The sequence below is a fragment of the Rattus rattus genome, chromosome 2 (genome assembly GCF_011064425.1).
Source record: "Rattus rattus isolate New Zealand chromosome 2, Rrattus_CSIRO_v1, whole genome shotgun sequence".
Lineage (NCBI taxonomy): Eukaryota > Metazoa > Chordata > Mammalia > Rodentia > Muridae > Rattus > Rattus rattus.
In genome coordinates this window covers 1,191,352-1,218,953 of record NC_046155.1, presented here as the reverse complement: position 1 = coordinate 1,218,953, position 27,602 = coordinate 1,191,352, and the positions used below count along the sequence as shown (strand labels likewise).

The 27,602-nt window shown below is 52.6% G+C and overlaps 1 protein-coding gene across 15 annotated transcripts in view; it reads left to right on the top strand.

Moving 5' to 3' along the window:
• Nucleotides 1-27,602, top strand: part of Nrxn2 (neurexin 2) — a 115,148-nt gene that overhangs the window by 45,377 nt on the left and 42,169 nt on the right. For 7 of the 15 annotated variants that reach the window (XM_032891026.1, XM_032891025.1, XM_032891022.1 and 4 more), the window contains 7 exons: nucleotides 7,916-8,077; nucleotides 8,937-9,375; nucleotides 17,931-18,317; nucleotides 18,486-18,689; nucleotides 25,276-25,302; nucleotides 26,641-26,769; nucleotides 27,100-27,481. In XM_032891026.1, the coding sequence (XP_032746917.1) occupies nucleotides 7,916-8,077; nucleotides 8,937-9,375; nucleotides 17,931-18,317; nucleotides 18,486-18,689; nucleotides 25,276-25,302; nucleotides 26,641-26,769; nucleotides 27,100-27,481 (1,730 nt within the window). The remainder of the gene's footprint in view (nucleotides 1-7,915; nucleotides 8,078-8,936; nucleotides 9,376-17,930; nucleotides 18,318-18,485; nucleotides 18,690-25,275; nucleotides 25,303-26,640; nucleotides 26,770-27,099; nucleotides 27,482-27,602) is intronic. The other 8 variants (XM_032891034.1, XM_032891035.1, XM_032891027.1 and 5 more) reach the window with 2 other exon arrangements.

Here is a 27,602-nt window from a genome sequence, read left to right as displayed (position 1 = left end):
TCAGGCACTTGCTGGGTCCCTGCCCTGAGCTCCTGCGTCCGGGCAGGTTCCTGGCCTGAGACTCTGGGGCAGGCCCCCATGCTCACCCGCTCCGGCTAGGCCAGCCCGAGGCTGGACTGCTTTCTATGAATTACTTTCTTCTGTTCTTCCCCAGCTCCTTGATTTTAGTTCTTGATTTTTGTTTTTGTTTTTGTTTTCCTCTTTGATTTGGTTTCTTTCTTGGTCTCCTGAAAATCCATGGAAAACACCATCCCATGACATGCTACGCTACGCTCTCTGTCAGCTCCAGACAGGGGCCCCTCAAGTTGGGAAGAGGGCTGGGGGTGCCATCTCCAGTGACAGCCAGCTGGGCATGTTCCCCAAAGGGGTAGGAGGATGGCCTTGGGACCTCCTTCAAGTTACCAGTTCATACCAGTTTAGGGGCTGCCCTATGCTGGCCGTTGCCCCCTACTTCCCAACTTTGAGGATTCCCAGCTCTGTCTCCCTCACATTTTGCATGGCATGAGTGGTCTTTTCCCCAACCAGGGATAGCGTCCAGATGCCCCCACCGCTCTGCTGCTCTGACTAACACTGTGTTCCACACTGTCTTCCTTTCCCTTCAAGCCCCATCCCCTTTATGTCCCCTGCCTCTCCTGCATGGCCTCTGACAGGGCTTGGCTTCCTCCCCTGTTGAGGGCATGAGAAGAGGAGCCCCGGCAGGAATAGAATGGGGCAGCTCTCCTTGTCCTTGCCAAGCTCCTGTGTTTGGGTTGGGATCGCTCCTGGTGAATGCTGTTGTGGGTGTCAGTGTAAAGGCAGCTGGTGTGTGTTGGTGTGTGGGTGTGACTGTGTGTAAATGTTGGTGTGATATTTAGGGGTGTTAGTGGGAAGCCGTGCTGTGTGTTTGGGAGACTGCTGGTTCTCTGCATGTGTAAGTGCTGGTGGGAATAGGGGCCGCAAGCCTGCATGGGTTCTGGGACCTGGTATGGATTCTGTATGGAGGCGGGCTGGTGGGGCTGGCTCTTCGGTGCAGGTGCAATGCGTGACAGGCAGAAAGACAGAGAAACCGGTGGGAGGGCCTCATCCTCCTCCTCTTGCCTGCCTCAGAGTGTGTGCCCTCAGGCCCTGCAGTGTGAGATCCCATGGGATTCCCTCATGCCTGCCCAATTCCGGCTCCACGGCAGCCGGTTAGTCATTGCCTATTAATAATGCAGAGTGATTGAACACCAGGCCGGGGACCCTGCAGATGGACGTGTCTGCTCTCGTGGGGTGGGAGGGGTTTGGGGCAGCTGCCTGGCTTGCCTAGCCTGCCAGGTCTGCCTGGCTGGAAAGCCAGAAGGCAGGGAGGTATCAGAGCTGGACTGTCCAGGCTGAGAGGCCTGTTATGCCCCTCAGCAGGCTCCACCTTGGAAGCCAAGCCAAGCCTTTGCTGACACTTTGGTGTGTGTGTTTTCCTTCACCCACAGAGGCTAGTGCTCGTGGCCAGTGCCTCCCAGCCATAGCCAGTCTAAGGCCTTGCGGCCTTGCGCAGGCTCCCCAGCTTCCCAGGGTTTAAATGGCTCTTGCCCTGAGCTCTGTACCAGCATTTCACAGGAGCTGCTCCTTCCGTTGCTGCCTTTCTGGGTTAGTTGCTACCTACTGCACTGTTCTTCAGAACCTGACATTATGAACTTTCTTTACTAGCTGACAAGATGCCCCACCTGCTTAAGACGCTTGCCACCAAGTCTGATAATCTGAGTTGATTGCCAGAACAACACGCACACATGCACGCATGCACATACGCACTATATATGCATATATGTATATATGCATATACATATGTATATATATATGTAATTTTTAAAAAACTGTCTATTAAAAACAAAAAAAGAGCTTTCTCTTTATTGGACAGCCAACCTGTTACTCTGGGTACAGAGAGCTTAGATCAACCCAGCTGATCTATCTAAGTACCTCAGGGCGTGTACCACCCTAGGATTAGGAGCCAACAAAACTTCATTCAAGTCTCCACAGAAAAATGCTTACTACAAGCACCCAGGCCAGAAAAGCTCACTTCCCCTAGCTCCCAGCAGGCTGAAGGTGTACCTGCCAGGCCTGTACAACAGATCAATCAAGGCAAGCTCCATATTCTAGAAAGGAATTATAATTTCATTAAGCTCAATAAAGCGCTAGGCAATCCCCTCTGTTACCAGGGCAGGGGTGTTATGTGGAAAAGCGGTTCCCTTCCTGTCCTCGGCAGACCCAGTGGAATTAGCATCTCTGGCCTCACTGGAGTTCCCATTGCAATCCTTAGTCAGGAACCAGCCTCAGAATAACTCCGTGAAACCTCAGAATGCTTCGGGGATGTGGAGGAGGAGGGAAGACTAGGGGCTTACTTCAGTTGGACCAGAAGCCAGCATTTAGCGCCCGGTAAAGAAAGAACTTGCTAATTTCTGAGCCTGCAAGGTCCACACTTCCCTGCATCGCCTTCACAAATAGGAGAGCAAATCCTCGTGTGACCTCAGAAGCCCCTTCAAACCCGCCCAAGGGACTGGCTCCTTTAGGCCCAGACTGAAGTTAAAAAATGACTTTGGCAGGTTTCGATTCTCAGGCTATCCCTCATGGATGGCATGTAGTTTTGTGTTTGTTTTTCTAACTCACTTACTAGGTTCCTTAGTATGAGCGTTTCTCTTGGTGAGGAGAGTGGAAGGAGAAAAGGCTTGCCCAGATCGCTCCATTGCTCGAGCACCATCAGGCTGATGAATGCTGGCTCTAAAGCTAATGCTGTTCATGCATACATTAGAGCCTCAAAATAGCTTTTGCATTTGAAATTTCTTCAAAAATTTTTTACATTAAAATATCTATTTTTATTCTATATGTATAGGCATTTTGCCTGCATATATATATATATATATATATATATATATATATATATATTCTCCACCATTTGCATGTTTGGAGCCCCAGGAGGTCAGAAGAGGCCAAATCCCCTGGAACTGGAGTTACAGATGGTTGTGAACTGCCCTGTGGGTGCCAGGAACTGAACCCTATCCTCTGTAAGAGCAGTGAGAGCTCATTATCACTGAGCCATCTCTTCAGCTATCCCCTCACCTTTTGAAATAGGGTCTCTCTCTCTCTCTCTCTCTCTCTCTCTCTCTCTCTCTCTCTCTCTCTCTCTCTCTCTAGCCCTGGCTGTTCTGACACTCACTGTTTAGATCAGGATGCCCTCGGTTTTACAGAGATTCCCGAGTGTCTGCCTCTCGAGTAAGTACTGGGACTAAAGGCACGTGCCACCATGCCTGGCCTCCTTTTTTTTTCTTTTTACATTTTTATGCATTGAATCTATTCGTGTGTATAGGAAGCATGCCATGGTGTGTGTGCACGCAGGCCAGAGGCCAATTTATAAGAGATGGTTTTCTTTTTCCAACATCTGGGTTTGGGATGAAGCTCAAGTTACTAGGTTTGGTGGCAAGCACCCTTAACAGTGGAGCCCGTCCCGCTATCCTCCTGGCGTACATTTTGAATTTCGTTTAAACTGATGATGCCTGGATTTTAGCACCCCACTCAGCAGATGGGGAAGCTGGGACCCTGAGAAAGCACCTCCCTTTGTACTACAGAGGGGTTGATCACTCACCAGATGCTCCTCGGGAGACAAGCAGGAGGACCGGAAGTTATTTAGCCCTTTTAGAGATGAGAGTCAGAATGGCTAAACTCTTCTGGAAAGTGACAGCAAGTGACAGCAAGTGACAAAGGTGAACCTGGTATTTCTGACCTGAACTTTTTCCCTTCTAAAACTCCTGAAGTCTGAGTTCAGGACTCACGGTAAAGCTGTGAATACTGCCTGTGGCCGAGACTGCCTGAGACACTAGGTGAGCTTAGCAGAGCTGCAGTCTCTCTCGGCCAGAAGCTGCTTCTCCCTGTTTGCGGCTTCACCTCTGCCCATACTTCCCTAAAAGGCTGCTGGGAACTTTTTTGTGGACTAGTTGTTCTTAACCACGATAAGCCTGTGGACCCTTGGAGAATATGATGACAGCAATGTGGTCTAACAGGAGACAAACGGCCCATTGGCTCAGTGTTACTTACAGCGTCACGGCTCAAGGAAGTCCACTCAGCCACCCACAAAGGATGTTTATAGCATCACGAGCTGTGATCATGCTAGGCCCCTGGGGATGGCTCCTGATGGTGGTATGAGAGTTCCTTTTCTCTTTAGTCTTTCTTCCTGGGGCACAGTGGTTATGGGACACTTGTTCCAAGTGGGTATATTTGTGGTTAGGGCTTGGATTCCCATCCTGCCTTCCTGCACTGAGGAAGAGGAGGGGCTGGCGGTTTCCTTCAGGATACTAGAGGCCCCTTGAACCCTGTTCCTGGAGAGTTTGTAGTGATGAACCTAGGCTCATCTTCTGGGCAAATGCCCCCTCATTCCTCTTGGCTTCCTCAGAACCCACTGTGTTGAGTGGGTTAATGTGGTTTGGTCCTAAATCCTCTGCTGTGTCCTGGGGCCTAACTGTAGTCCTCAGGGCTTTGTGGAGAGGAGCCTTCTAGGTTGTGGGGTGTGTGTGTGTGTGTGTGTGTGTGTGTGTGTGTGATGTGTATGATGTGTGTGTGTGCAGTGTGTGTGTGTGTGGTGTGTGTGTGTGTGCATGTGTGTGTGTGTGATGTGTATGATGTGTGTGTATGTGATGTGTGCAGTGTGTGTGTGATGTTGATGTGTGTGTGTGATGTGTGTGATGTGTGTGTGTGTGTGTGAGAGAGAGAGAGAGAGAGAGAGAGAGAGAGAGAGAGAGTAGAGGGATGTGAGGAAGACGCTCAGGTCCGATGTTTCTTTCACTGTCAGTCCCTGAACATCTCTGACCCAGTGGTTGCTCGTCTCTCCTCTTCAGCGGAAGGAAGCTTCTTCCTGCATTCCACAGCTCTCTTGCCTCCATCTTTGCTCTTTCCCATCTTCCCTGCCCTGCATGCCTTCTCACCTACTGGCCGCTTTTCTCTCCTCGCCTGCTTGGACAGTGCCTGCTCCTCAACCCTGCTCTTCTAACCTGCATGGGTCCCAGCGGCAGTGGCTGTTCTGTGTGGCATGCTCTCCCTTCCTCCCTCCTCCCCTGCTGGCCCCACCCCTTCCAGAAGCTTCATGGGGGGGGTTGGGGGGCAGGGGCATCAAGAACCCCTGGGGTGGAGGGGGCAGGGGAATTATTCCCCTGTTTCCTGCTTTTACTAACGAACCTGCCATTTTTGTGTCTGGACTGATTTGTCTGAGGGAACAGTCGGGTTTTACTAATCTAAGTCATCTCCCTCCCTGCCTTCCCCAGACACCTTCCTCCAGTTCCTCTATCTCCACTTCCTCCCACCCACTGCCTCGTCCTCCACTCTCCCTCACCGTCTCCCCACCCACCTGGCTGATCCCTTCCTCAGCAAACCTGGGTGTTCCCTGCCTCCTGCTAGCTTGTCCCCAGCCATAGGTCAGGAGAGGGAGATCAAGGTCATCCTTTCCCAACGGTGCCCTCCATGATTGATCTGAATACAGACACCAGGCAAACTGAGATTCGCCCCAGCCTGGAAGGGGATTCAGGAGGATGTCTTGGGCCTCCACAGTCTGCTTCAAGTCAGACTCTTCTGAGTCAGTTAGGGTCAAGGAAGGGCAACCTTGATCTTGGCAAATGCAGAAGGATGAAGAGAGCCCATAGCAGGAGGGAGGGTCCAGGATGGCTTCGGAGGCCAAGGAGAGGAGACCTCCTGAGGTGCCTGGGGTCCAGGAGAGAAAGGAAGAGGAGCACTGATGAGCATGCTCACTTGGGGCAGGCGCTCTCCCAGGCTGCCAGGAGTTAGGCTTTCAGCTAGAGACCCAGCACTAGGTTACAAGGCTACTTGATGTACTTCATGACCGACCATGTCTGTGTGCCCTGGGTGGGGCTGAAGTTAGCGGGGATTCCAGGGACACGGCAAGCCATGTTTGCTGGCAGCCTGATTGAGTTGAGCCCGCTTAGGCTCAGGAACTGAATGGCAGTCCAGGTCAGTGTTTTAGGACAGCAGCAGGGCTCCTGGAGGAAGACAGTAGCCACATTGCCCTAGAGAGAGCCACTCACCTGCCTCACCTTCCCTGATGTACCCCACCCTTCCATTCCTATCCCTTCTTCCTTTCTCCAGCTCCCCTCTGCCCAGTCTAATCTCTAACCTTGTTTGCATGTTTTTGTGACTAACCTCTCCGACCCTTCCCTTTTCTACCCAAACCCCCTCCCTAGATTCAGGACAAGGTGGAGGGGAGAAGAAATAAGTGATTATGATCAATGCTCCCCTCAAAAGAAGACTCAGAAGTATTTAAACATCCCCCTCCCAAGACACCTGTCTCCTCCTGTCCTTGAACCCAGTCCTTTCTAGCACAAGGTTTGATGGCTCGCAGGAGGCTGCTTCTTTAGTCGGTGCCCTGCTCAGCTCCACCTTCTTCACCACGAGGCTCCAGCCAAGTACGGGGAGGGGCACTTTTGGGTACCCCTGTTTTAGGAATTGTACCCCACCCCTTTGACAACAGAATACTGAAGACCAGGAGCTGGAAAATGGCTGGCGGTATGTTGCAGACTAGAGTAGGGGACATCACAGTGTGTGACTGGAAGGCCCCTACCTCAATACTTCACCTGTAAAGGGGCGGGGTACTTCTCAAACATATCTGGAGAGCAAGAAGGCCTCCAAGATGCAGCCTGTGGAAGTGCAGGGTGGGTTCTGCCCCTGAACCAGGTCTTTAATGCCTTCCTTGACTCTCATAAGCCACAGCCTCCTAGAAAGGAGCTACCATTGGCTCTTCCCTTTCAACCTTGCTGTGAATGAAGCCTCCCAGAGCTCTTCAGGGGACTAAACCTTGCGGGGACCAGTGAACATTTGCTGAATTGCCCCAAAGGTAACGTCTGCCTCCACCAGCCCGGTGCACAGGACCTCTCTGAATACCAGGCACACCTCTGCTCTCAGCATCTTCTCCACCCTGGGAGGACGTTTCCTTAGGTTAGCCCTGGCCTCACGTTCCTAAGGGTAGAACAAGGGTAGGATCTACAGAGAGGGATGAAGGTGACCTGGGAAACAGCAAAAGGCTGCTCCCTTTGGAAGCAAAGTAACCTGGCGGCTCGCCCAGGTGTATAATCTCAGCACGAGAGCAGGAGGTAGGAGGCGTAGGGTCAAGGCCAGCTTAGGCTTTAGAGCAACTTCTGGACTAGCTTAGTTAGTTAGTTAGTTAGTTAGTTAGTTAGTTAGTTAGTTAGTTTTGACTCAAAATATCAGAACACCTTTGATCTTGAGTGGTAGAGGTAAGGTCCAGCCCTGATAGAAATCATACAACTCCTGTCCTAAGACTAGCAGGCTACCTCTGCTGTTCCCCAAGAGCCAAGGCTGCAAGAACACAGCACCTAGACAGAGGGGCTAAAGTGAGTCTCAGCACTGCTACCTAGGAAAGAAGGAAGGAAGGAAGGAAGGAAGGAAAGAAGGAAGGAAGGAAAGAAGGAAGGAAGAGAGGGAGGGAGGAAGGGAGAAAGGAAGGAGGGAAGGGCTCTTTTCCCTTAGAAAGAGGCTGGGAAGCCCCACGTGTGGCCACAGTGCTCCGTTGAGACAAAGCTGAGGGTGCAACTTGCTCTCCCCACCTCTCTATGGGAGAGTCTCCTAGTGCAGAGCACCTCCCTGGACTTGTTTCTTGAGCTTATCATGGTGAGCACCCCGTACCACCTTCAGGCTCTCTCACCTGAGAGCTTGGGCCATGGGTCGTGCAGGGCAGGCCTCAATCTACCCTGAAACCATCAAATCTTGTGCTGTTTCCTTTTCCCTCTTCCTCCCCTCCACCCCCCACTGTTCCGCCTCCAAGACAAGCAGACATAAAAATGGGGGTCCCCCTCCCCCACTGCCCCCTGGTCCCTCCCTTGCCCGCCTGTGGCTCTTCCCAGGGCATTGATGCCGGTTGTCTCCTGTCTCTCCCCCTCCTCGGGCTGGGCAGGTGACCATCTCGGTGGACGGGATCCTGACCACCACAGGCTACACGCAGGAGGATTACACCATGCTGGGCTCTGATGACTTCTTCTACATTGGGGGCAGCCCCAACACGGCCGACCTGCCTGGCTCCCCTGTCAGCAACAACTTCATGGGCTGTCTCAAGGACGTGAGTAGGGCTGCTCTCGGCCAGCCTGCCCTGGCCTCTGTTCCTGTGGGTCTATGGTGGGGTGTAACCCTTCATCAAAGCCTAAAGCTATTGACTCAGGGTGAGGGGCGTCACCCATGTTTGTTTCTTTGGCCTTGGAACTTCCTCCCCTCTGAGGCTTTTCAGAGCCGTGGTCCACAGGGAAGGCTGGTAGGCATGGAGGCTGAAGGCCAAAGCACATGCCTTCTTCATGTGTCTTCAGGCACATGTCTTCCCCTTACCATTTGACCTCATGAGTCGTCTGATGTGTAGATGAAGGGTTGTTTCCTACATCAGTCCTTGTACAGAACACAGACTGAAGTTAGTCCATTAATAGACAGTGGGCGGGACCGGGACGTCAGCTGACAGCACACATGCACCCATGGGCTCTATCGGCACACTTCAACCAAGCGTGGTGTGCACGTGTACGGTCCCAGCACATGGGAGGTCCCACACATGGGAGGTAGAGGCAGGAGGGTACACTCAAGGTCATCCTTAGCTATAGAGTGAGTTTGAAGCCATCTTGAGCTTTGTGAAACTCAGTCTCAGAAAAGAGTGATGTAGCAACAGTTGCCCGCCATTTTGTCATTGAGAATGACAGTTGAGCTGGACCCAGGAGCCCACAGAAGGAGCTTCCTGGCCAACATGGGGCTGGATGACAGGACAGAGGCAGCAAAGGGAATGGGCAGCTTGAGGTCCGAGCCTTGTGGGCTGGTGGTGCTGAGCTTGGGGCCTCCGGGATGGATGGATGACGGCCCCTGGCAGCCAGGGAGGGGGGCCCTTGGTAGTCAGACCCAAGGTTGTTTCCGCTCCCTTACCCAGGCCCCTCTCCTCCTTACAGGTGGTCTACAAGAATAATGACTTCAAGCTGGAGCTATCCCGACTGGCTAAGGAAGGGGACCCAAAGATGAAGCTGCAGGGGGATTTGTCTTTCCGTTGTGAGGACGTGGCTGCCTTGGACCCTGTGACCTTCGAGAGTCCTGAGGCCTTTGTCGCACTGCCCCGCTGGAGCGCCAAGCGCACTGGTTCTATCTCCCTGGACTTCAGAACCACGGAGCCCAATGGGTTGCTGCTCTTCAGTCAGGGCCGGCGGGCTGGGGCCGGGGTAGGCAGCCACAGTTCCAGCCAGAGGGCCGACTACTTTGCCATGGAGCTGTTGGATGGCTACCTCTATCTTCTGCTGGACATGGGCTCTGGGGGCATCAAGCTGCGGGCGTCCAGCCGCAAGGTCAACGACGGCGAATGGTGCCACGTGGACTTCCAGAGGGATGGGCGCAAAGGTCAGGAGGCCTCTGGACCCTCCCTTCCCCTGGCCACTCTTTTCTGCCTAGCCACCCTCTCAAGTTTCATTTCCTGCTCCTTGCCTCTTCCCTCAGCCCTCCCTCGGCCCTTCTGTCATGGTGAGCTGGCAGAAGGCAGAGGGATCTGGAGTCATACTCCCTTCCTCCTTATGTGACAGGAACAATTACCCAAGGTCATTGTGGATGGGAGAGAGCATGTCTGGAATCACTGACATCTCTCCTAATGGAGAGATGTCTCAAAGCCAGGAGTGGTGGCCCGTGCCTGAGATCCCAGCATTCGGGAGGCAAAGGCAGGAGGAGCACCATAGACTCGAGGGCAGTTTGGGTTATACAGTGAGGTCTAGACCAGCAAGGCTGCATAGTGAGACATTGTCTCAACACAAACAAATTGGGTCTCCAACCACTACTCCCTTTTATCCAGAGTCCTATTTCTTTAATTTAACAGAAAACAGCTGTCCCTCACTGCCTGGGAGGGTTGCTCCTAGGACCCCCGCCCCAAAGACACCAAAATCCATGTTGCTCCTCATAAAAGATGATGTAGTATTGTGTATCACCTGTACACATCCTCCTGGATAGCTTGTTATCTCTAGAGTCCTCAAAATGCCTAATGGAAGGTAGATACTGGGGCTGGGGCTAGCACAATGCCTAGGTTTTCGGCATGGTGCTGCTCTCCTGTAATCCCAGTACTAGGGAGATAGAGGCAGGAAGATCAAGAGTTCAAGGTCACCATCTTCAGGTACATAAGGAGTTTTAGGCTAGCTTTGGCCTTCTTAAGGCGGGGGTGGGGGTGTGTGTGGGGGGGAACATACTGCTACATAATAGTTACATAGTTTCATGGTGGTCATTATTAAGTGGTTTGGCGATACAACAGTATCTGTTTGTATTTAGTACAGACAATTCGTCTCTTAAATATTTCCATCCCTGTTTGTTGAATGAGTGCAGAGCCAGAGCACACAGAAACTGCCTGGTTTTCTAAGCACTAACCCTGGGCTGACAGACTGTCCACCGCGTTCTGGCCATCAGAGATGCAGTAGTTAGGCCACCACACCTGCCTGGCCCTGAGGGTTTCGAACCGAGAAGCAGCTGGCAGGTTGTAACTAGCCACACCCTGCGTCGCTTCCAGGGTCGGCTGACATTGGCTGCATTCAGAGTGGTATGGCTGTGGGAGACTTTTCAGAACTTCTGTTGTAGCCACCCTCTCCTCCACCGTTCCCCCTTGGCCTCCCTCTCTCAGGCTCCTGTTTTCTGCCTGCTAATTCCCATGTGCTTGCCTCCATCCTTGTTAAACCCAAGAAAGAGAATTGATACAAATGAGGCCTGACACATTATCCAATTTAAGTGCTTATCAATGTCAACTAAATTTTCTCATTCCTACAGCCGTCACCACTGCTGGCCTGCGAGTCAGGCAGTGACCTCCTCTGCTCACTGCCTGGGAGGAGGGGACTGCCAGGCTCCCAGAAGTGAGGCCATGCCATCATTTCCCACCCCACCCCCACCCCCGCCCTGGGCACCCCAGAGAAAGCCATGGGAAGGGACTTTAGCCTTTGGCTCTGCCTCATGACAGCACTGTGGGTCTTTGTGGATCTCTAGAGCTCCTTACAGATGGCCAGCGAGCCACCCAGGAACTTGGGGTAGCTGTTTAGACTTTCCCTTGTTTTCCTGTATCCCCACACCCCAGTACTGACAATTGAAGCCTGCTCCTGCTGAGCCACACCCCAGATTCCGTTTTCCTGTGTTTTTGTATTTTTTTTAAAAAAGATTTATTAGGGGTTGGGGATTTGGCTCAGTGGTAGAGCGCTTGCCTAGCAAGCGCAAGGCCCTGGGTTCGGGCCCCAGCTCCGAAAAAAAAGAATAGAAAAAAAAAAGATTTATTTATTTTATGTATATAAGTACACTGTCGCTGTCTTCAGACACACCAGAACAGGGCATCGGATCCCATTACAGATGGTTGTGAGCCACCATGTGGTTGCTGGGATTTGAACTCAGGACCCATGGAAGAGCAGTCAGAGCTTTTAACTGCTGAGCCATCTCTCCAGCCTATTTTTGTACTTTTTAATTGTGTTTTATGCATTGCTTTTGAGCCACAGCATATGTGTCGAGGTCCCAGAACACTCTAGGAGATGGTTCTGGCCTTCCACTTTCTGAGAAAGGATCTCTCTTGTTTCTGCTGTTTCCCACTGTAGCCCAGGCTAGCTGGCTTCTGGGCGATTGCCCTGTCTCCACCTCTCCTCTGACTATAGGGATCCTGGGATCCTGGCCACACACTTCACTTCTTTTCTGTGGGTTTAGAGGATATAACTTGGGTTTTAAACCTTGCATAACCAGTGCCTTTGCACACAGACCTGACTCTGGAGCCCTTCGACATTGTCTTGCTTTTGTTTCTTTTTGAAATTGAGGCAAATTGCACATCACGCACATTTCCAGTCTTCGAGTCATTGCTCGTGATTGGGGCATTGATTACACTCGTGTTGCTGTGCAGCCCTCAGCGGGTCCAGGTGCAGTTTTCCTGTCTTCCCAAACTGAAGTCATCTGTATGAAACATAAGCTCTCCTCTCCCTGGGCCCAGCCTCCGGCCACCATCTGTTTGAACCCGACAGCTCTGGGACTTTAGATGAGCGAAGTCACACAGCACTCGTCCTGTGTCTTCTTTCTCCATTTTCATGTACATTTACATGTTCCATGTACACGGTTGCCTGTGCGTAGAGGCACACATATGTGGATGTACGTGCATGTGCAGATCTAAGGCTGACGATGGAAGAAACCATCCACTTCATTCATTGAAGTACGGTCTCTCAGTCGAACCCAGAGCTCACAGATATGGCCAGCCAACTTGCTACTGGGATTCCTTGTCTCTGCCTTCTACAGTTGATGTTAGAGGTGGGCCAGCATACCCACCTAGCATTTCTGTGGTTTCTGGGAATTTGAACTCTGAGCCTCATACTTTAGCAGTAAACACATTAATCTCTGAGCCATCTCCCCAGCTTCTCCTTCCTTCCTTCCTTCCTTCCTTCCTTCCTTCCTTCCTTCCTTCCTTCCTTCCTTCCTCTTAACAGAGGGTCTCACACATAGTCCCGTCTACTTTTGGAATAACTTTGGAATGGAGATCCTGTTAGAGTCATAGGCATGCACCACCATATCCTATCTGAATATTTGTCCTTTTAAGAAATAACTCACTCATTTTACTTTGCATGCACTGTTTTGCCTGTACGTATAGCCTAGGCTGTTGAATCCCCTGGAACTAGAGTCACAGACATTCATGAGCTGCCATGTAGATCCTGGGAATTGAACTGGGGTCTTCTGGAAGAGCAGCCAGTGCTTTTAACTGCTGAGCCATCTCTCCAGTCGCTATATTTGTCTTCTTATGCCTGACTGTTTCAATGAGTAGAGTGTCTTTCAAGGTTCATCTGTGTTGTAGTATGAGTCAGAACTCCCTTCCTCTCAGACACTGAATAACACCCAGCCATGCCCACATCTTGTTTATCTGTTCTGTCAATGAATGAGTCAGGTGGCTCCTGTTTCATACTGGGGAGTGACTGGAGCAGAGGTCAGAGTTCACTTCAGTTCCCTTTTCAGAACCCTTCCTTTCCTTCCTTCTTCCGCTCAGCACTCAGCTCTTGCTGAATCTTGATTCCAGCAGTGAGCCAAGAGATGGGACACAACCGGCTCTGGGGACTCTGGCCATAAACAGAGGGGTGGCCACATTTGGAATCCTGTCAGGAGAGGGGTCCAGCAGCTGAGCAGGTCTCTGAAGAAAGTGATGCCTTGTCATGGAAGGACAGGTTTGGGGCCACAGTATTGAAGGGAACCTAGGGCTGGTGACATGGCTTAGCAGGTAAAGGCTCTTACTGATCAGGCCTGATGACCTGAGTTTGTTCCCATGGTAGAAGGAGAAATGATTCTTAAATGTTATCCTCTGACCTCCACATACGTACATCACACACACACACACACACACACACACACACACACACACACATCACACATCACACACATCACACACACATACATCACGTATACATCACACAAACATCACACATCACACACACACATACATCACACACATCACACACACACATACACCACACACACATATCACACATCTCACACACACACATACACACACACCACACATCGCACACACATATACCACACACACACATCACACATCACACACACATACATCACATATACATCACACAAACATCACACATCACACACACACCACACACACATATCACACATCACACACACACACACACCACACACACACACACATCACACACACACACACACACACACACACATACACACACACACACACACACATCACACACACACACACACACACACACACACACACACACACACACACACACACACACACACACACACACACACACACACACACACACATACATCACACACACACTTACACATACATCTCACACACATACCACACACACAAACACACCACACATCACACACACATACATCACACACACACACACATCACACACACACACACATCACACACACACACACATCACACACACACACATCACACACACACATCACACACACATCACACACACACACACACATCACACACACACACACACACACACACATATCACACATCACACACACACACATACACATCACACACATACATACATACACATACATACAGACACATCACACACACACACATACATCACACATATCACACATCACACACTTTAGGGTATGGAAACAGCAGCTCAGCAGGATGAGAGTTCGGGTCCCAGCACACACATCTGGAGGCTTACAACCACCTGGAACGTCAGCTCCAGGGATCTGACTCCTGCCTTTACCGGCATGCACACACACGTATACATACGGTAAATAGCACGACAGTTCTTTAAACATCAGCTTGGAGTTGCAGGGATCTGACTCCGGCCTTTACCGGCATGCACACACACGTATACATACGGTAAATAGCACGACAGTTCTTTAACATCAGCTTGGAGTTGCAGGAGACCTGTTTTGGCTCCCGGCACCCACATGGTGGCTCACATCCCTACATACATGCAGGCACATACACACATAAGATAAAGCAAATATTTAAAAGAACTGTACGAGGGAGCCTGGGAGGCCATCTCTCGTCCCTGGTCAGTAGGGTTTTGAGGGAGGGAGTGACTTCTAGTGGGAGCTGTGTCTGTAGAGGGGGTTTTGACCCTCTCATTTGTCCCCACCCCTGTCTCTGTGCTGATATCCAGCCTCAGACCCTCCCTCTCACGATCCCTGCCATGTCGATGCCTGAGATGCCCAGTGGCTCCTCGAGAGCTCTGCTCTTACTCGGTTACACAGGATCTCACTATGTATCAGGTTGGCCTCAAACACGAAGCAGTCATTCTGTGTCTGCCTTCTGAGTGTTGGCATCACGGGTGTGAACCACCATACCTGACACCATGGAGTAGCCATGCCGCCCCCTCCTCCCCCTCCTCCTCCCCCTCCTCCTTCTTCCCCTCCTCCTCCTCCTCCCCCTCCTCCTCCTTCCTTCTCTTCCTCCTCCTCCTTCTCTTCCTCCTCCTCCTCTTCTTCCTCCTCCTCCTCTTCTTCCTCCTCCTCTTCCTCTTTTGTTCTTTTAAGAGTTTGTCAAAACTTGAAAAAGGAAAGCATGGAATAAAAATTTAAGGCTTTCAGGTGTAGTGACACTTGCCTTTAATGCCAGCATTTGGGAGACAGAAGTGGGTAGAGCTCTGTGAGTTGAAGGCCAGCCTGGTCTCCAAATTGGGTTATAGGCCACTCAGGGCTGCACAGTAAGACCCAGTCTCAGTGTGTGTGTGTGTGTGTGTGTGTGTGTGTGTGTGTGTGTGTGTGTGTGTGTGGTTAAGAGTGTATACTGCTCGTGTAGAAGCTTGTTTCTTACACCCCCATTGGTGAGTCAGCAGTCCTGCAGCTCCAGGAGTCTGATGACAGTTTCTGCTTTCTGTGGGTGTCTGCATTCACAAATACATACTGCCATGCAGAAACACACACATACACATAATTAAAAAAATCTTAGGTCAGGCATGGTGGTACATGCCTTTAGTCCTAGCACTAGAAGGAGGAGACAGTTTCAGGTAACCAGGGTTATAGAGTGAGACCCTATCTCAAGAAGAAAAAAAAACTTTAACAGGTATGAACAAGCTAGGCACAGTGATACAAGCCCATGATCCCCACACTTGGGAGATGAAGTTGGTGGCTAAGAGGATCAGGGTCATCTTTGGTTACATAAAACCATTCTGAGATGGTGATACCCAGATTAAAAAGACAACCCCCCCAAAAAACCTTCTGAACCAGCACAAGCAACAACCCCCTACCCCCCAAGCCTCCCACCACACACATACCACACACACACACATACCCCACAGGCAGACAGACACACACACACCATACAGGCAGACAGACAGACAGACAGACAGACACACACACACACACACACACACACACACCACAGATAGGCAGACAGACACACACACACACCATACAGGCAGGCAGGCAGACACACACACCATACAGGCAGACAGACAGACAGACAAACACACACACACACCATACAGGCAGACAGACAGACACACACACACACACACCACACAGGCAGACAGACAGACACACACACCATACAGGCAGGCAGGCAGACACACACACACATACTCCACAGGCAGACAGACAGACACACACACACACCATACAGGCAGACAGACAGACAGACAAACACACACATACCACACAGGCAGGCAGACACACACACCATACAGACAGACAGACAGACAGACAGACACACACACACACACACACACACACACACTCGGGAAGATTACAGTAAAGGCTTTGAAATTCCCACGAGATCCCAGATCCCTTTCTAATGTGAGCCCTGTCTCAATCTGTTTTCTGTCACTGTAGCAGAACATCTGAGACTGGGCGTTTGTAAAGGAAAGTTTAGCTGGCTCACAATCACGGAGACTTTGAAGCCCAAGAGCATAGTGTCAGTTTTCTGGGGAGGCTTTTGTACTGTCCTAACACAGAGCCAAACTGAAGGGCGGGCATTCCCACACAAAGGAGACAAGAAGGAGCAGGTGCCTCACTGTTTTGTGTCCTGCTCTCCTGGGGGACCCACTCCTGAGCCTATCCTTGAAGGAAAGTCACAGCCAGTGACCTCATTGTTAAAGATCCCATGTCCCATGACTCCAGTAGCAGCCAAATCTCATCTTGAGTTTTGGAGAGAACAAACCATATTTAAACCACGCTAGCAGTCTTTCCTCCCAGAGAACTTTTCTGGCCTGCTGACTAGGGCCGCATGTCTGAAATTTTAGTGCTCTGAAGTCAGAGGCAAAGATATTCCTACGAATTTGAGACTAGCCTGGGCTACACAGTGAGTCCTACACTAGCCTGAGCTACTACATGAGACTGCTTCCAGCACGAAATAAAGGGCTGGAGACAGTTCAGTGCTTAAGAGACTTACGCTTTTGCTAAGGACTGGAGTTTGGTTCTTAGCACCTATGTGCAGCAGCCCACAGCCTTGGGAACTAGCTTCCGGGACTTCCTTTTCTAGCCTCTGTAGTACCCTCAGGCACACATGGACAGCAAACTGTCACAGATGCATAAGTAAAAATAAAGTCTTTTTTTCTTTTCTTTTTTTTTTTTTAAAGCAAAGCAAAAACAAAACCAACAGCTGTCAAAACCGAACAAAACAAAATGACTCTTCTAATCTAGGAGCTCTGGGCCCAGCTCCCTCCTGGCCCCCTGCCTGTATCCCAGGCCTATACAGCTGGCTTCCTGGTCTCCTGCTGGCCACAGAGCCAGATCCAGGAAGTGCTGTAGAGCTGAAGGGTGGAAAAGACAGGCTCTGGGGTCTTGTTGCTTACATGGGACTCAGATTGTGTCCCTCCTCTGCTGAGGTCCTTGGATAGGTTCCCCAGTTTCTGTAAGCCTTATCTACTAGTTCAAAACCAGTAAGTAAAGGACTGGCTCCCCGGAGTGGCCGAGAGACTTCGGCGGTGTGTTTGAAGCAGTAGCTGCCTGGCGCACTGTTGTAAGAGCTGCTGGGTGTTTGCTTTGGGTAGAGGGCTTTGGACTCAATTGTTTCAGTCTCCTTCAGGTTTTCTGTCTCCAGCACCTGGTCCCAGAGGCTGGGCGGGGGTTGGGGTTGTAACCCAGTGAATGATCTGACCCTTTTTTAGGGACAGGATTTTTGGGTGTGTCTGTCTCCTGTATAGTTTGGAGGATTCTTTTAGGTGGCTAGGAAGGGTCTGGACAGAGGTGGACAGCATGCTGTGCTGGGCTGGGTACGGTTCTACATCTGGATCGCAAGTTCCTGGACTTGTGGACTAGTTAGGTAGTTTGGGAAGAGTTAGTCAGCGAGGCTAGGCCCCAGGGCCAAGCCTGTTGCTCATTCTCCTGAACCTACTGTGGGGGGCCGGATGGAGGGGCCCTCAGGAGCAAATTCAAGACGACCCTGTCCAGACGGTGACTTCCCTCCACACTGAGGCCTGCTCTCCCTTGGTCCCCAGGCTCCATCTCTGTGAACAGCCGCAGCACACCATTCTTGGCCACAGGAGAGAGTGAGGTCCTGGACCTGGAGAGTGAGCTGTACCTGGGCGGTCTCCCTGAGGGGGGCCGAGTGGACCTGCCATTGCCTCCTGAGGTGTGGACAGCTGCTCTCCGGGCTGGCTATGTGGGCTGCGTGCGAGACCTCTTCATAGATGGACGGAGTCGAGATCTCCGGGGCCTGGCTGAGGCACAGGGAGCTGTGGGCGTTGCGCCTTTCTGCTCTCGGGAGACTCTGAAGCAGTGTGCATCGGCCCCCTGTCGTAATGGGGGCATCTGTCGAGAGGGCTGGAACCGGTTCGTCTGTGATTGCATCGGGACCGGCTTTCTGGGTCGGGTCTGCGAGAGAGGTGAGGCTGGTCCTGTGTCCCTGTTTTTCCAACCCCGTGCTTCCTTCCTCCTCAGAGTAACCCTCAGGCTGGCCCCCGGCTTTTCTCCTAGTAACGTCTCTCTTGTCTTCTCTCTTCCCTTTCCGTGTTTTCTGTTTCCTTTGCCCCTCTTCTCCACTCCCGGGGCAGAGGCCACAGTCTTAAGCTATGATGGCTCCATGTACATGAAGATCATGCTGCCCAATGCCATGCACACGGAAGCCGAGGATGTGTCCCTGCGATTCATGTCCCAGAGGGCTTATGGACTCATGATGGCCACCACCTCTAGGGAGTCGGCCGACACTCTGCGTCTCGAGCTGGACGGGGGGCAGATGAAGCTCACAGTCAACCTCGGTAACCACCCTGTCCCAGGCCTCCTGGCCTCTCCCTGGCCTGCCTCCGACCTACACTCCCCTCTGTCTGGAGAAGCTGGTGGTGGCACCAGCCAGAGGTGACCCCGGCAGCTTGGAGATAGGTAGTGACATCCCGAGCGGGAGCGCGCCCGAGGGCTCTCTGTGGAGGAGACACAACCTGGAGCCGTGCTCCGAGGTTGACCATCCTGTGGCCTGGTGGCCCGGAACACAGCCACATACCTGTCAGAATGCGTCTGAGTGTGATAACTGTCTTCCCAAGCCACTCCCAGGTAGTGCTGTGTGTTTGTGCACACACAAGATGGCGCCCACTCACCCTTGCTTGTCGGCACATTCGCTTGCTCATTCACTGGCTCGTTCATTGTGGAGTTGCCTGCTGACACCTGCTAGGACAAGCCCATGCTCAGCGCAGCCCAGTGGCACGCAGCCACCCTCAGCTTAGATTAGGGCTGTCTCTGAGGTGCTGAGTACAGGTTCCTGGGTGTACTATGGACACGAGAACTACCCCACACTTGTCTAGCATCTCGTGTGCTTGGCTGAGCCCCATAGGAGGGAGACCCATGGCTGTTCTGGGAGGAGACCAGCTCACCAAGCAGGCATTGCTCCCCTTGTCTTGCAGACTATGAAACTTTTTTTCTGGAGACCGAGTCTCACTATGTAGACCAGGCTGGCTTTGAACTCACAGAGATCCACCCGCCCTGCCTCCTGAATGCTAAGTAAGATTAAAGGTGTGAACCACCACTCTTGGCCCAGTTATGAAATTTTTATGTTGGTTTGGCCAACGCAACAAAGCTAGGAATGGCTGGGGGAGGTGCCTGTGCCAAACCCAGGCCACGGGCTGTAACGTTCAGAGTTTTGGGTGGGGTTGTCAGGCTGCTGGCCTCTCCGTCAGTCTACTCACTGTCTCTGTTGCTGCCCATGGGCAAGAACAGGCCTTGCCTGCACATCTCCAGGGGCACGGGGATAACACTCTCATGTTATCCTCTTAGGTTATTGCGGGCCATGGGTTTTTGAGAGCAAAAGTTACTCATTTGTCTGGTTTCAAAGGGACTTGTTATGAGGGCCAGGTCAGGAACCAGAGCCAGGAGGGTTCCCCACAGACTGCAGTGCAGGACACCCCGAATATAGAGGCCCTACAGTGTTCAGGCTGCTGATGCATCTGTCCACCGCATGTCATGAAAGTGCCCCAGCCAAGGCCTGTCCCATAGAAGCCTTCAAGCCCCAGAGTCTAAGCAGAGCACTGTGTGTTCTGGTCACAGGAGAGGAGTGCTCCCCAGAACAGAGCTTTGAGCTTTTAAACGTGGACCTGGACTCTCCTAACCTTGATCTCCAGAGCATTTCTGGGGTAGATCGTGGACTCCAGGGACCTTGTCTAGATACTTGTGCTCCATCCATTGTCCTCCTGGCCTTTGTGCTCTTTGGTTGGGAATTTGCTGAGAGGCAGGAGCTGGGAGAAGAATGGGTGACAGGGCCTCGAGATGATTTGCTGTTCCTCCAGCTCTGCCCTGACCCTCAGTCACAGCTCACTGAATGGGCGGCAGATGACAACTTAGCCAGGGGACACAACAGACATTGTCCTCCCACCTCAACTATGCCCCTGACACTGTCCTAGAAAGAAGGTCCTGCCCAGAGCCTCATGTGTCATCGTGGCGTTCCCAGTCTTTAGGCTGGGCCCACAGCACAAGGTCCCCTCCTTTTGCTGGGTATAAGCTTGACCTCCCATGGCTAAGCACTAGGCTCTACTCTGTTTTGTGGGACAGAGCAGGAGAAGCCTGGAGCTTTTGATCCTCAGAGAAGACATGTTTCTGACCTCTCTGGACTGTTCTCAATCCTGTGGGAAGAAGCCGGAGTTTCTTTAGACAAGAGATGGCATTCTTGGCCAGGAAAACTTACCTAGTGGACCCTGGGGACATAACTCTCAGGATTTGGCCTTCTTCTTCCAGGCTTGCCTTTCTGTCTGTGTCTCACGAATCTCAGAAGTCAGAACACGATCCAGAGAGATCTAGTTTTGATATCTCAGACTGATGACAGCCAGCAACAACCTCTGCCCTACCCCCCTGGCTGTGCCCCTCCCCCATCTGCAGAGACCTGGGCTCTGAGAGCTAATCTCTCTCTCTCACTGACCAAGCCGAGAGCAGACACTTGGTGCAGACACAGCTGTCTGCAGAGTCCACCTGACGTGAGCGCACAGAGGTGTGTAGGCACCAAATACACCAAATACACGCAGGATGGCACTTTAGCCTGGGAGAGGGACCCAAGCTGGAGCCCGGTTCAGGAGGTTGCTTCCACGTAGCATTACCAGTTCATCCCAAAAGTCCTTATCCCCCATCCCGTGAACCACCCAGGGCCTGCCGTGTTCCAGATAGGCAGCAGCATGGAGGTTGGACTGGACTTGCGGCTAAGCAACTAGAGCAGTGGTCCTCAACCTTCTTAACGCTGAGACCCTTTAATACAGTTAATTCCTCATGTGGGGACCCCCAACCGTAAAAATATTTTTGTTGCTACTTTTGTATTTTTGCTACTTTGGGTTTATAATGTAGATACCTGTTTCCCTATGGCCTTAGGCGACTCCCGTGAAAGGGTCATTCAATCCTGAGGGGGTCACGACCCTCAGGTTGAGAACCACTGAACTGGAGGTTTACTGCCTCTATGTAGGCCCTGGAGACACAAGCTGTCTCTGCCCAGCCGTCCAGCCTGGAGCTGAGGTGGGAAGAGCTCTGGGCTTGGGGCCAGAAGACTCAGGGTCTGACCCTGGTAGTTTTTATGACTTGGTAAGTTAATTCCCTTCTCTAAGCCTGCTCCTCACCCCCAACCCCGTTTAAAATGGGGCTAAGAATCTTCACCCAAGGGCCCGAGGAATCAGCTTAGCTGGTAAAATGTCTTGCAAGCATAAAGACCTGGATTCCAGCTTGGGAAGCAAAGACAGGAAGACCTCCAGGCTTACTGGCCAGCTAGCATAGCCTAATTGGTGATCACAGCGAGACACTGAGGCTGACCTCAGTGCAGCATCCACATACACTCCAGTGTGGCAGGCACTGGGAGAGGGGGAGGGAGCTGGCTGCAGGGCTCGCTTCCACAGAGCATCATCAGGTTCCAGACAGGCCAACATCAGAGTTCCCACTCTGTTCCTCATCCCATGAACCACTCAGGGCCTCTCAGGCTCCAGACAGGCAGCCACATGAAGGCCGTAAGTACTGGGCTGGACTCAATGCTAAGGAACTAGAGATTTGTCTCTGACTTGTGACCTGTGTCTATAAGCAGTGAGGCCAGAGGTTCAACAAGTAGCCACCCAGTTCAGCAGGCTCCCAGGAAAGAAAACTCAGAGCTGGGCCTGAAGGAGCAGCAGAGGTACCAGAGAAGGCCCTGGTAGAATGGGCCTTCTGGAATGGTCTCCTGAGATGGGAAACCTGTTACTTACGAGAGGGCCAGCTGGGTGGTGGTGGCAGTGGCCCAAGCCTTGAATCCCAGTACGCGGGAGGCAGATCTCGGTGAGTTCAAGGTCAGCCTGATCTACAGAGGGAGTTTATGAGAGCCAAAGCTACACGGAGAAACTCTGTCTCAACAGAACACAACAAGACAAACAAACAAAAAACAACAGCCAAAAAAACGAGAGGGCGGGAAAGGCTCTTTGCAGACAGAGGATCCGGAGGAGTGGAGAGCCGCCTCCCCCAGCAGCTCCACCTCTGAGCAAGCCATGAGTCCCAGGCAAGGGAGCTGGTCTCTGCCTCTAGCGCCCCCTGGATTCTTGGCCCTGTTGCAGGGTGGCCTGTTCCTTGCCACCTACCCTGGGTCTGGCCTCTCCCCAGAAAGTGCCATGATATCTCCATGAAGGGCATAGTCTGAGCCACAGGGTGTCCCCTCCTTCAGCCCTGACCCATGTCGATTTCCTGCTTTCCGTTCAGAAGCTGCTGGGGTCCAGAGATGCTCACCTCTGAGATGGACGTTCTTGTCCTTGGGCTGTTCTCCCTTAGTGTCCTCGGGCCCTTCTCAAAGTTCCCTTTGCTCCTAAGTTCTCACTGGCTTTGCCCTCGTGGGCCTTTCTCATGTTTTAAGTCACAGGAATACACATGGCATCTCAGAACCCTTTTAGCTCCTGGGGCCTCGAGAGCTCACTGCCTTCCCACCAGGGGCTGGACAGTGACTCTCTATAGGCTGGGAGCCTGAGTGAACATGGTATGGACAAGCGCTCTGTGCCGATGCCTCTTGAGAGATGTGGCTGTGTGTTTTGAGGGTCCTTGAATGGAAGCTCTAGGTCTTCACCCCACCCCCAGCCCTGGAAGTGAGTTGGACCAAACCAGGAACAACAGCCTTTCCCTTCATTTTTCTCTATGTGGAGTGCTTCCCCTCCATCCCATCCCATCCTCTCTCCTCCTCTCCCTGCCCCCTTCTTCTCTTCTTCCCTCCCTTACCCTCTTCCTCTTTCCCCTCCCCCTCTCCTCCCCTCCCTCTCCCTCCCCCTCTCCCTGCTCCCCTCCCCTCCCCCTCCCTTTCCCTTCCCTTCCCCTACCTCCCTCCCCTCCTTCCTCTCCCTCCTCCCTCCCTTCCCCATGCTCCACCATCAGCCCAATCTTTATGTCTAGCATAGCATGCTCACCCATTCTCAGCTCTTGAGGCACTGGCTACTGGCTACTGGGGTACTGATTATCACGCTCTGAACAGCATTTTGGGGAATATGTAATGGAAGGGTGGCTTTCTCCAGCCGGCTCTATCCCTGCTTTCCTTGGGGAGGGCCCTGTTCCCTGGATACCCATCTTGAAGGAGGCCCTTGAGGGACATCGCTGCAGGGTAGGCTGGAATTGTCACCTCTTCTCTGGACAGATGGACACCCAACACACCTTGTATATCTTCTCCTCGGGACAGGAAAGTCGAGCTCTTCACTTGGCTCTGTTCCCTTACAGGAGACTGACCTGCACTTCCAGCCCCTTTTTTCTTTTTTGGACCCTTCATTGGTGAAGACTCTGCTGGCTTGGAGAGAGCCTCTGGGACCTGACTCCAGGGCCTGGCACCCTTCCCCCTCACCCTCACCAGCCTCCTTCCTCTGTTCCTGGTTCTTCCTCTTTCTTCTCTGCCCTTTCTCAGGCTCCTTCCCCTCTCTGTGACCCCTTACTTCCTCTGCCTGTCCTTCGACTTTCCACTGCTCCTTGGGTGCCCAGGCTGTGGCTCAGGGTCCCTGCTGCTCCTCCCACTCTGCTGTGGTTGACAACGCGTGTGGAGCTCAGCTGTACTGCCCCAGGGCCCATGCCCCTCAGAGCCACAGTGGGTGTTTGTTTACCACCATTGCAGGAACCTTCCAAGGCCCGAGGGATGCCAGGTGCATCCTGGGCCATGGGGCACTGGGCAGAACTTGTGTGAAGAACCCACAGGAGTCCAGGGTTAGAGGCTATCTGCTCTCTGACAGGCCAGGGCCAGACCAGGGCACATCTGTAAACTCTAGTCTCTCAGCAGTGAGGAAGAGATGCCCAGGCTCAGAGAAGTCTGTCTGAAGTCACTCAGTGAGTATGTATAGGACTGAGGCAAGGACCCAGCACCTACACTCATACCTCCACTCCCCAGCCCCAGGCAGTCAGTCCCCCAGCCAGGGTTTTGGGTTAATGAAGGAGTATGGCACCCTAAGGGCATTTCAAATGTCAAATGACCCAAGGTTCTATCTCCTTGAAAGAGCAGACTCCTACCACCAAGGGCTGATCAGAGGCTCCTACTGGCCTGGGGTGTTGGCTCTGTGTAGGCACGGGTTTTCTAACCATGAGAAACCTTTCCAGCTTTGAAATTGGGGGACAGCAATGCCAAGCTCAGGGCAGGATTGGGGGAGGGGTCTTTATTTATCAGTGACTTGCATTGTGCCTAGAAGTCACATTCTGCATATTTTGGTGTCCCTATCCGAGGCCTTGGCTCCTTCTTAGAAAAATTAACAGAATACTAGTCCTTCAGGGTGGAGGAGTTTTTTGACTCCTCGTAGCAGCTCGGTGCCCCCCAGGGCAGGGACAGGTAGAAGGAAGGTTTCTGTTCAGGTGGTGCTGGCCTCTGGGGCTTTGGGAGGTTTATGGCCTTAGGAAGGGGGCCCTGGGGCAGACCCCTCTTTTGAGCTCAGAGCTTGAGGAGTGACTGTCACACCTGAGCTCTAAGCAGGGTGTCGTCCCAGAGCAGGGGATGCAGGGACCCTGGCCTTCCTTACCCATCTCCCTCCCAGTGATTGGGTAGATGTGGGGTCGGTCAAGCCCTCATCCCCTGTCTCCCCTGTACGGCTGAGATTGCCAAGGTGCCCGTCTCCCTTAGACATTGAGAGGCCTGGGCCCCTCCAAAAGGGGAACACAGCCCTCTTCCCACCACCTGACTGCCCAGCCTCTTGGCTCTAGGGAGGGTTGGAGCCCTCTTGAGGGCATGAAGGATGAGGGTCCAACCGAGGAAGGGGAGAGGGCACCTGGGCACGCGTGGTCCCCAGAAAGTGGCCCTAGGGGGAATCCCTGCCTGCAGATACCCCTCCCTGTGAAGGATGTAAAAAAAATACACACAAAACCTTGTTTTTGCCTTTTTTTCTCCCTTCCCCTCTGCCCACCCCATGGCCCCCCCAGACTGCCTGCGCGTCGGCTGCGCACCCAGTAAGTGGCTTGCCTCTTCTTCTGCAGAGACCCGAGAGGTCTGGGAGGCTGGACATTGGGGTTTAGGGGAAAAGGGGTGGAGGGAGGGGGAGGCATAATTTCATTATTGGCTTGTGAATTGGCGAGGCCTGCGGGGAGGGGAACAGGTATATAGTGGTAGGATGGGGACTTGTGGAGGGCAGGATGGACAAAACGAAGCAGAACCAGGAAGAGGTATTTGGTAAGGATACTCATGGATTCTGGGAAAGGGAGGGCAGGACAGTAGCAGGAGGAAGAAATCTGGAGCAGGCTGCACCTGCTGCAAGAACACAAAATCTGGAGACTTAGTGCTGCATCTCCACCAGTGGCCACAAGGGGGCAGGCGAAGTACATGGGAAAGACGATTTGGGTAGGAGGGGGTAGGGGCGTTCTCAGAGCCTCCAAGTCTAAGTAGTAATGCCTGAGTCTGCAGAGTTCCTGCCAAGCTCGGTTGTCAGTGAGGGCAGTAAGCAGGAATTAGAAGGGAAGGAATTAGACAGGTCTCTCTGTCACTGAGCTAGGCGCTCAGCCACAGTTTCTGCAAGGCGTGCCTCGCAGTCAGATCACCTAAACGGGGATGTGAACATGGAAGGCACAGTAGAAAGTTTGTGTGCTCTGGGTCACTTCTTTTACATAGTTGTGTCACAGCGTGTGCGCACACCTGAGGCCCTTTAAGGCCAGCACCCCGAACCTCAGGCAGACAGCGTAAGGGACCCAGGGGTAGCCCAGAGGTGCTGCAAAACCCAGCAACACCCGACAGATGTGTTTGTCGACAACCATACGTCAATCAACTGTCAATAAATGGTCACGGATTCCAAGAGACAGAACATGTCTGCCCACACAGGCTCTTTGAGCGCTGTGTAGGGATAGCAGTTCCAGGGTGTAGAGTTAAACAGGAATATACCGGAAGGTCACAGTGGGTCCAAGCTGGCTTGTACACGGGGAAGGTGGAGCTGTGGGTGCCCTTCCTTTGGGGTGTGTAGTGTTTTGAGTGTTAGGCCTGAGAATTCAGCTGCTAGCATCACACTGTAGGTCCTTGGGGAGAGCAGGGGAAGGTGCGTCTGCGTTCGTGGCCACCATTCCATGACCAATGATGTCCTCTGCAGTCCCACACAGTGTGTGGCAGAACTGAGTGGGGTAAAGGATTTCACTGCATGCACTCCAGGTGCGAGGCGAGGGCCATCCTCACTGGTGTATGCTTCGAGGTGAGGCGTGTGCTGGAAGTTGAGTGTGTACGTGTGCAGGCGGGCTGCCCCCTGCCTGGGGCGCTGCCTCACGCCGCCTGTGGCCGTGGGTCGCGCTGTGCTCACTCCCCCCTTGGTGCTGCAGGTAAAGGCCCCGAGACCCTCTTTGCGGGGCACAAGCTCAACGACAATGAGTGGCACACGGTGAGGGTGGTACGGCGTGGCAAGAGCCTGCAGCTGTCTGTGGACAACGTGACTGTGGAGGGTAGGTGGCCTGGACCCAAGATGATGGACGTATTTCTAGAGAGCTGTGTTCGGTAACCTCTGCCTGGGATGTTATTTCCAGAGACGTTAGGGAGCATTTCAGCTCCTCACAGGCAGCATCTTCCTGGAAGCCTGTTGGGCCTCCACTGATGCCTGCAGGTTTCCCCAGAGTGGTGGGATGGTAGCATTGGCCCAGGACGTCTGTAAGATCCCTTCCTGTGGCCTTGTTTGAAGCGGTGATTTTTCTGGGAAGACGAGGCCCTGTCCCAGAGGTGACCCTGTGTTTTGTGCACTATCCCCCTCCCTCACGTTGGTCTTCTGTCCTGAGCAGGACAGATGGCAGGAGCCCACACGCGGCTGGAGTTCCACAACATCGAGACAGGCATCATGACAGAGCGGCGGTTTATCTCTGTGGTGCCCTCCAACTTCATCGGCCACCTGAGCGGGCTGGTGTTCAATGGTCAACCCTACATGGACCAGTGCAAAGATGGAGACATCACCTACTGTGAGCTTAATGCCCGCTTTGGGCTGCGCGCCATCGTGGCTGATCCTGTTACCTTCAAGAGTCGCAGTAGCTACCTGGCGTTGGCCACGCTCCAAGCCTATGCCTCCATGCACCTCTTCTTCCAGTTCAAGACCACAGCCCCTGATGGACTTCTGCTGTTCAACTCAGGCAACGGCAATGACTTCATTGTCATCGAGCTGGTCAAGGGGTGAGGGGCCGGGCACTGTGGTGTTCCCCGATGACCCAGATAGAGTTCTTCCCTGGCCTTTGGGAAGGTTCAGAGCACTCAGACATCAGGTCAAGAGTCACATCCTTAGTCACCAGCCAGG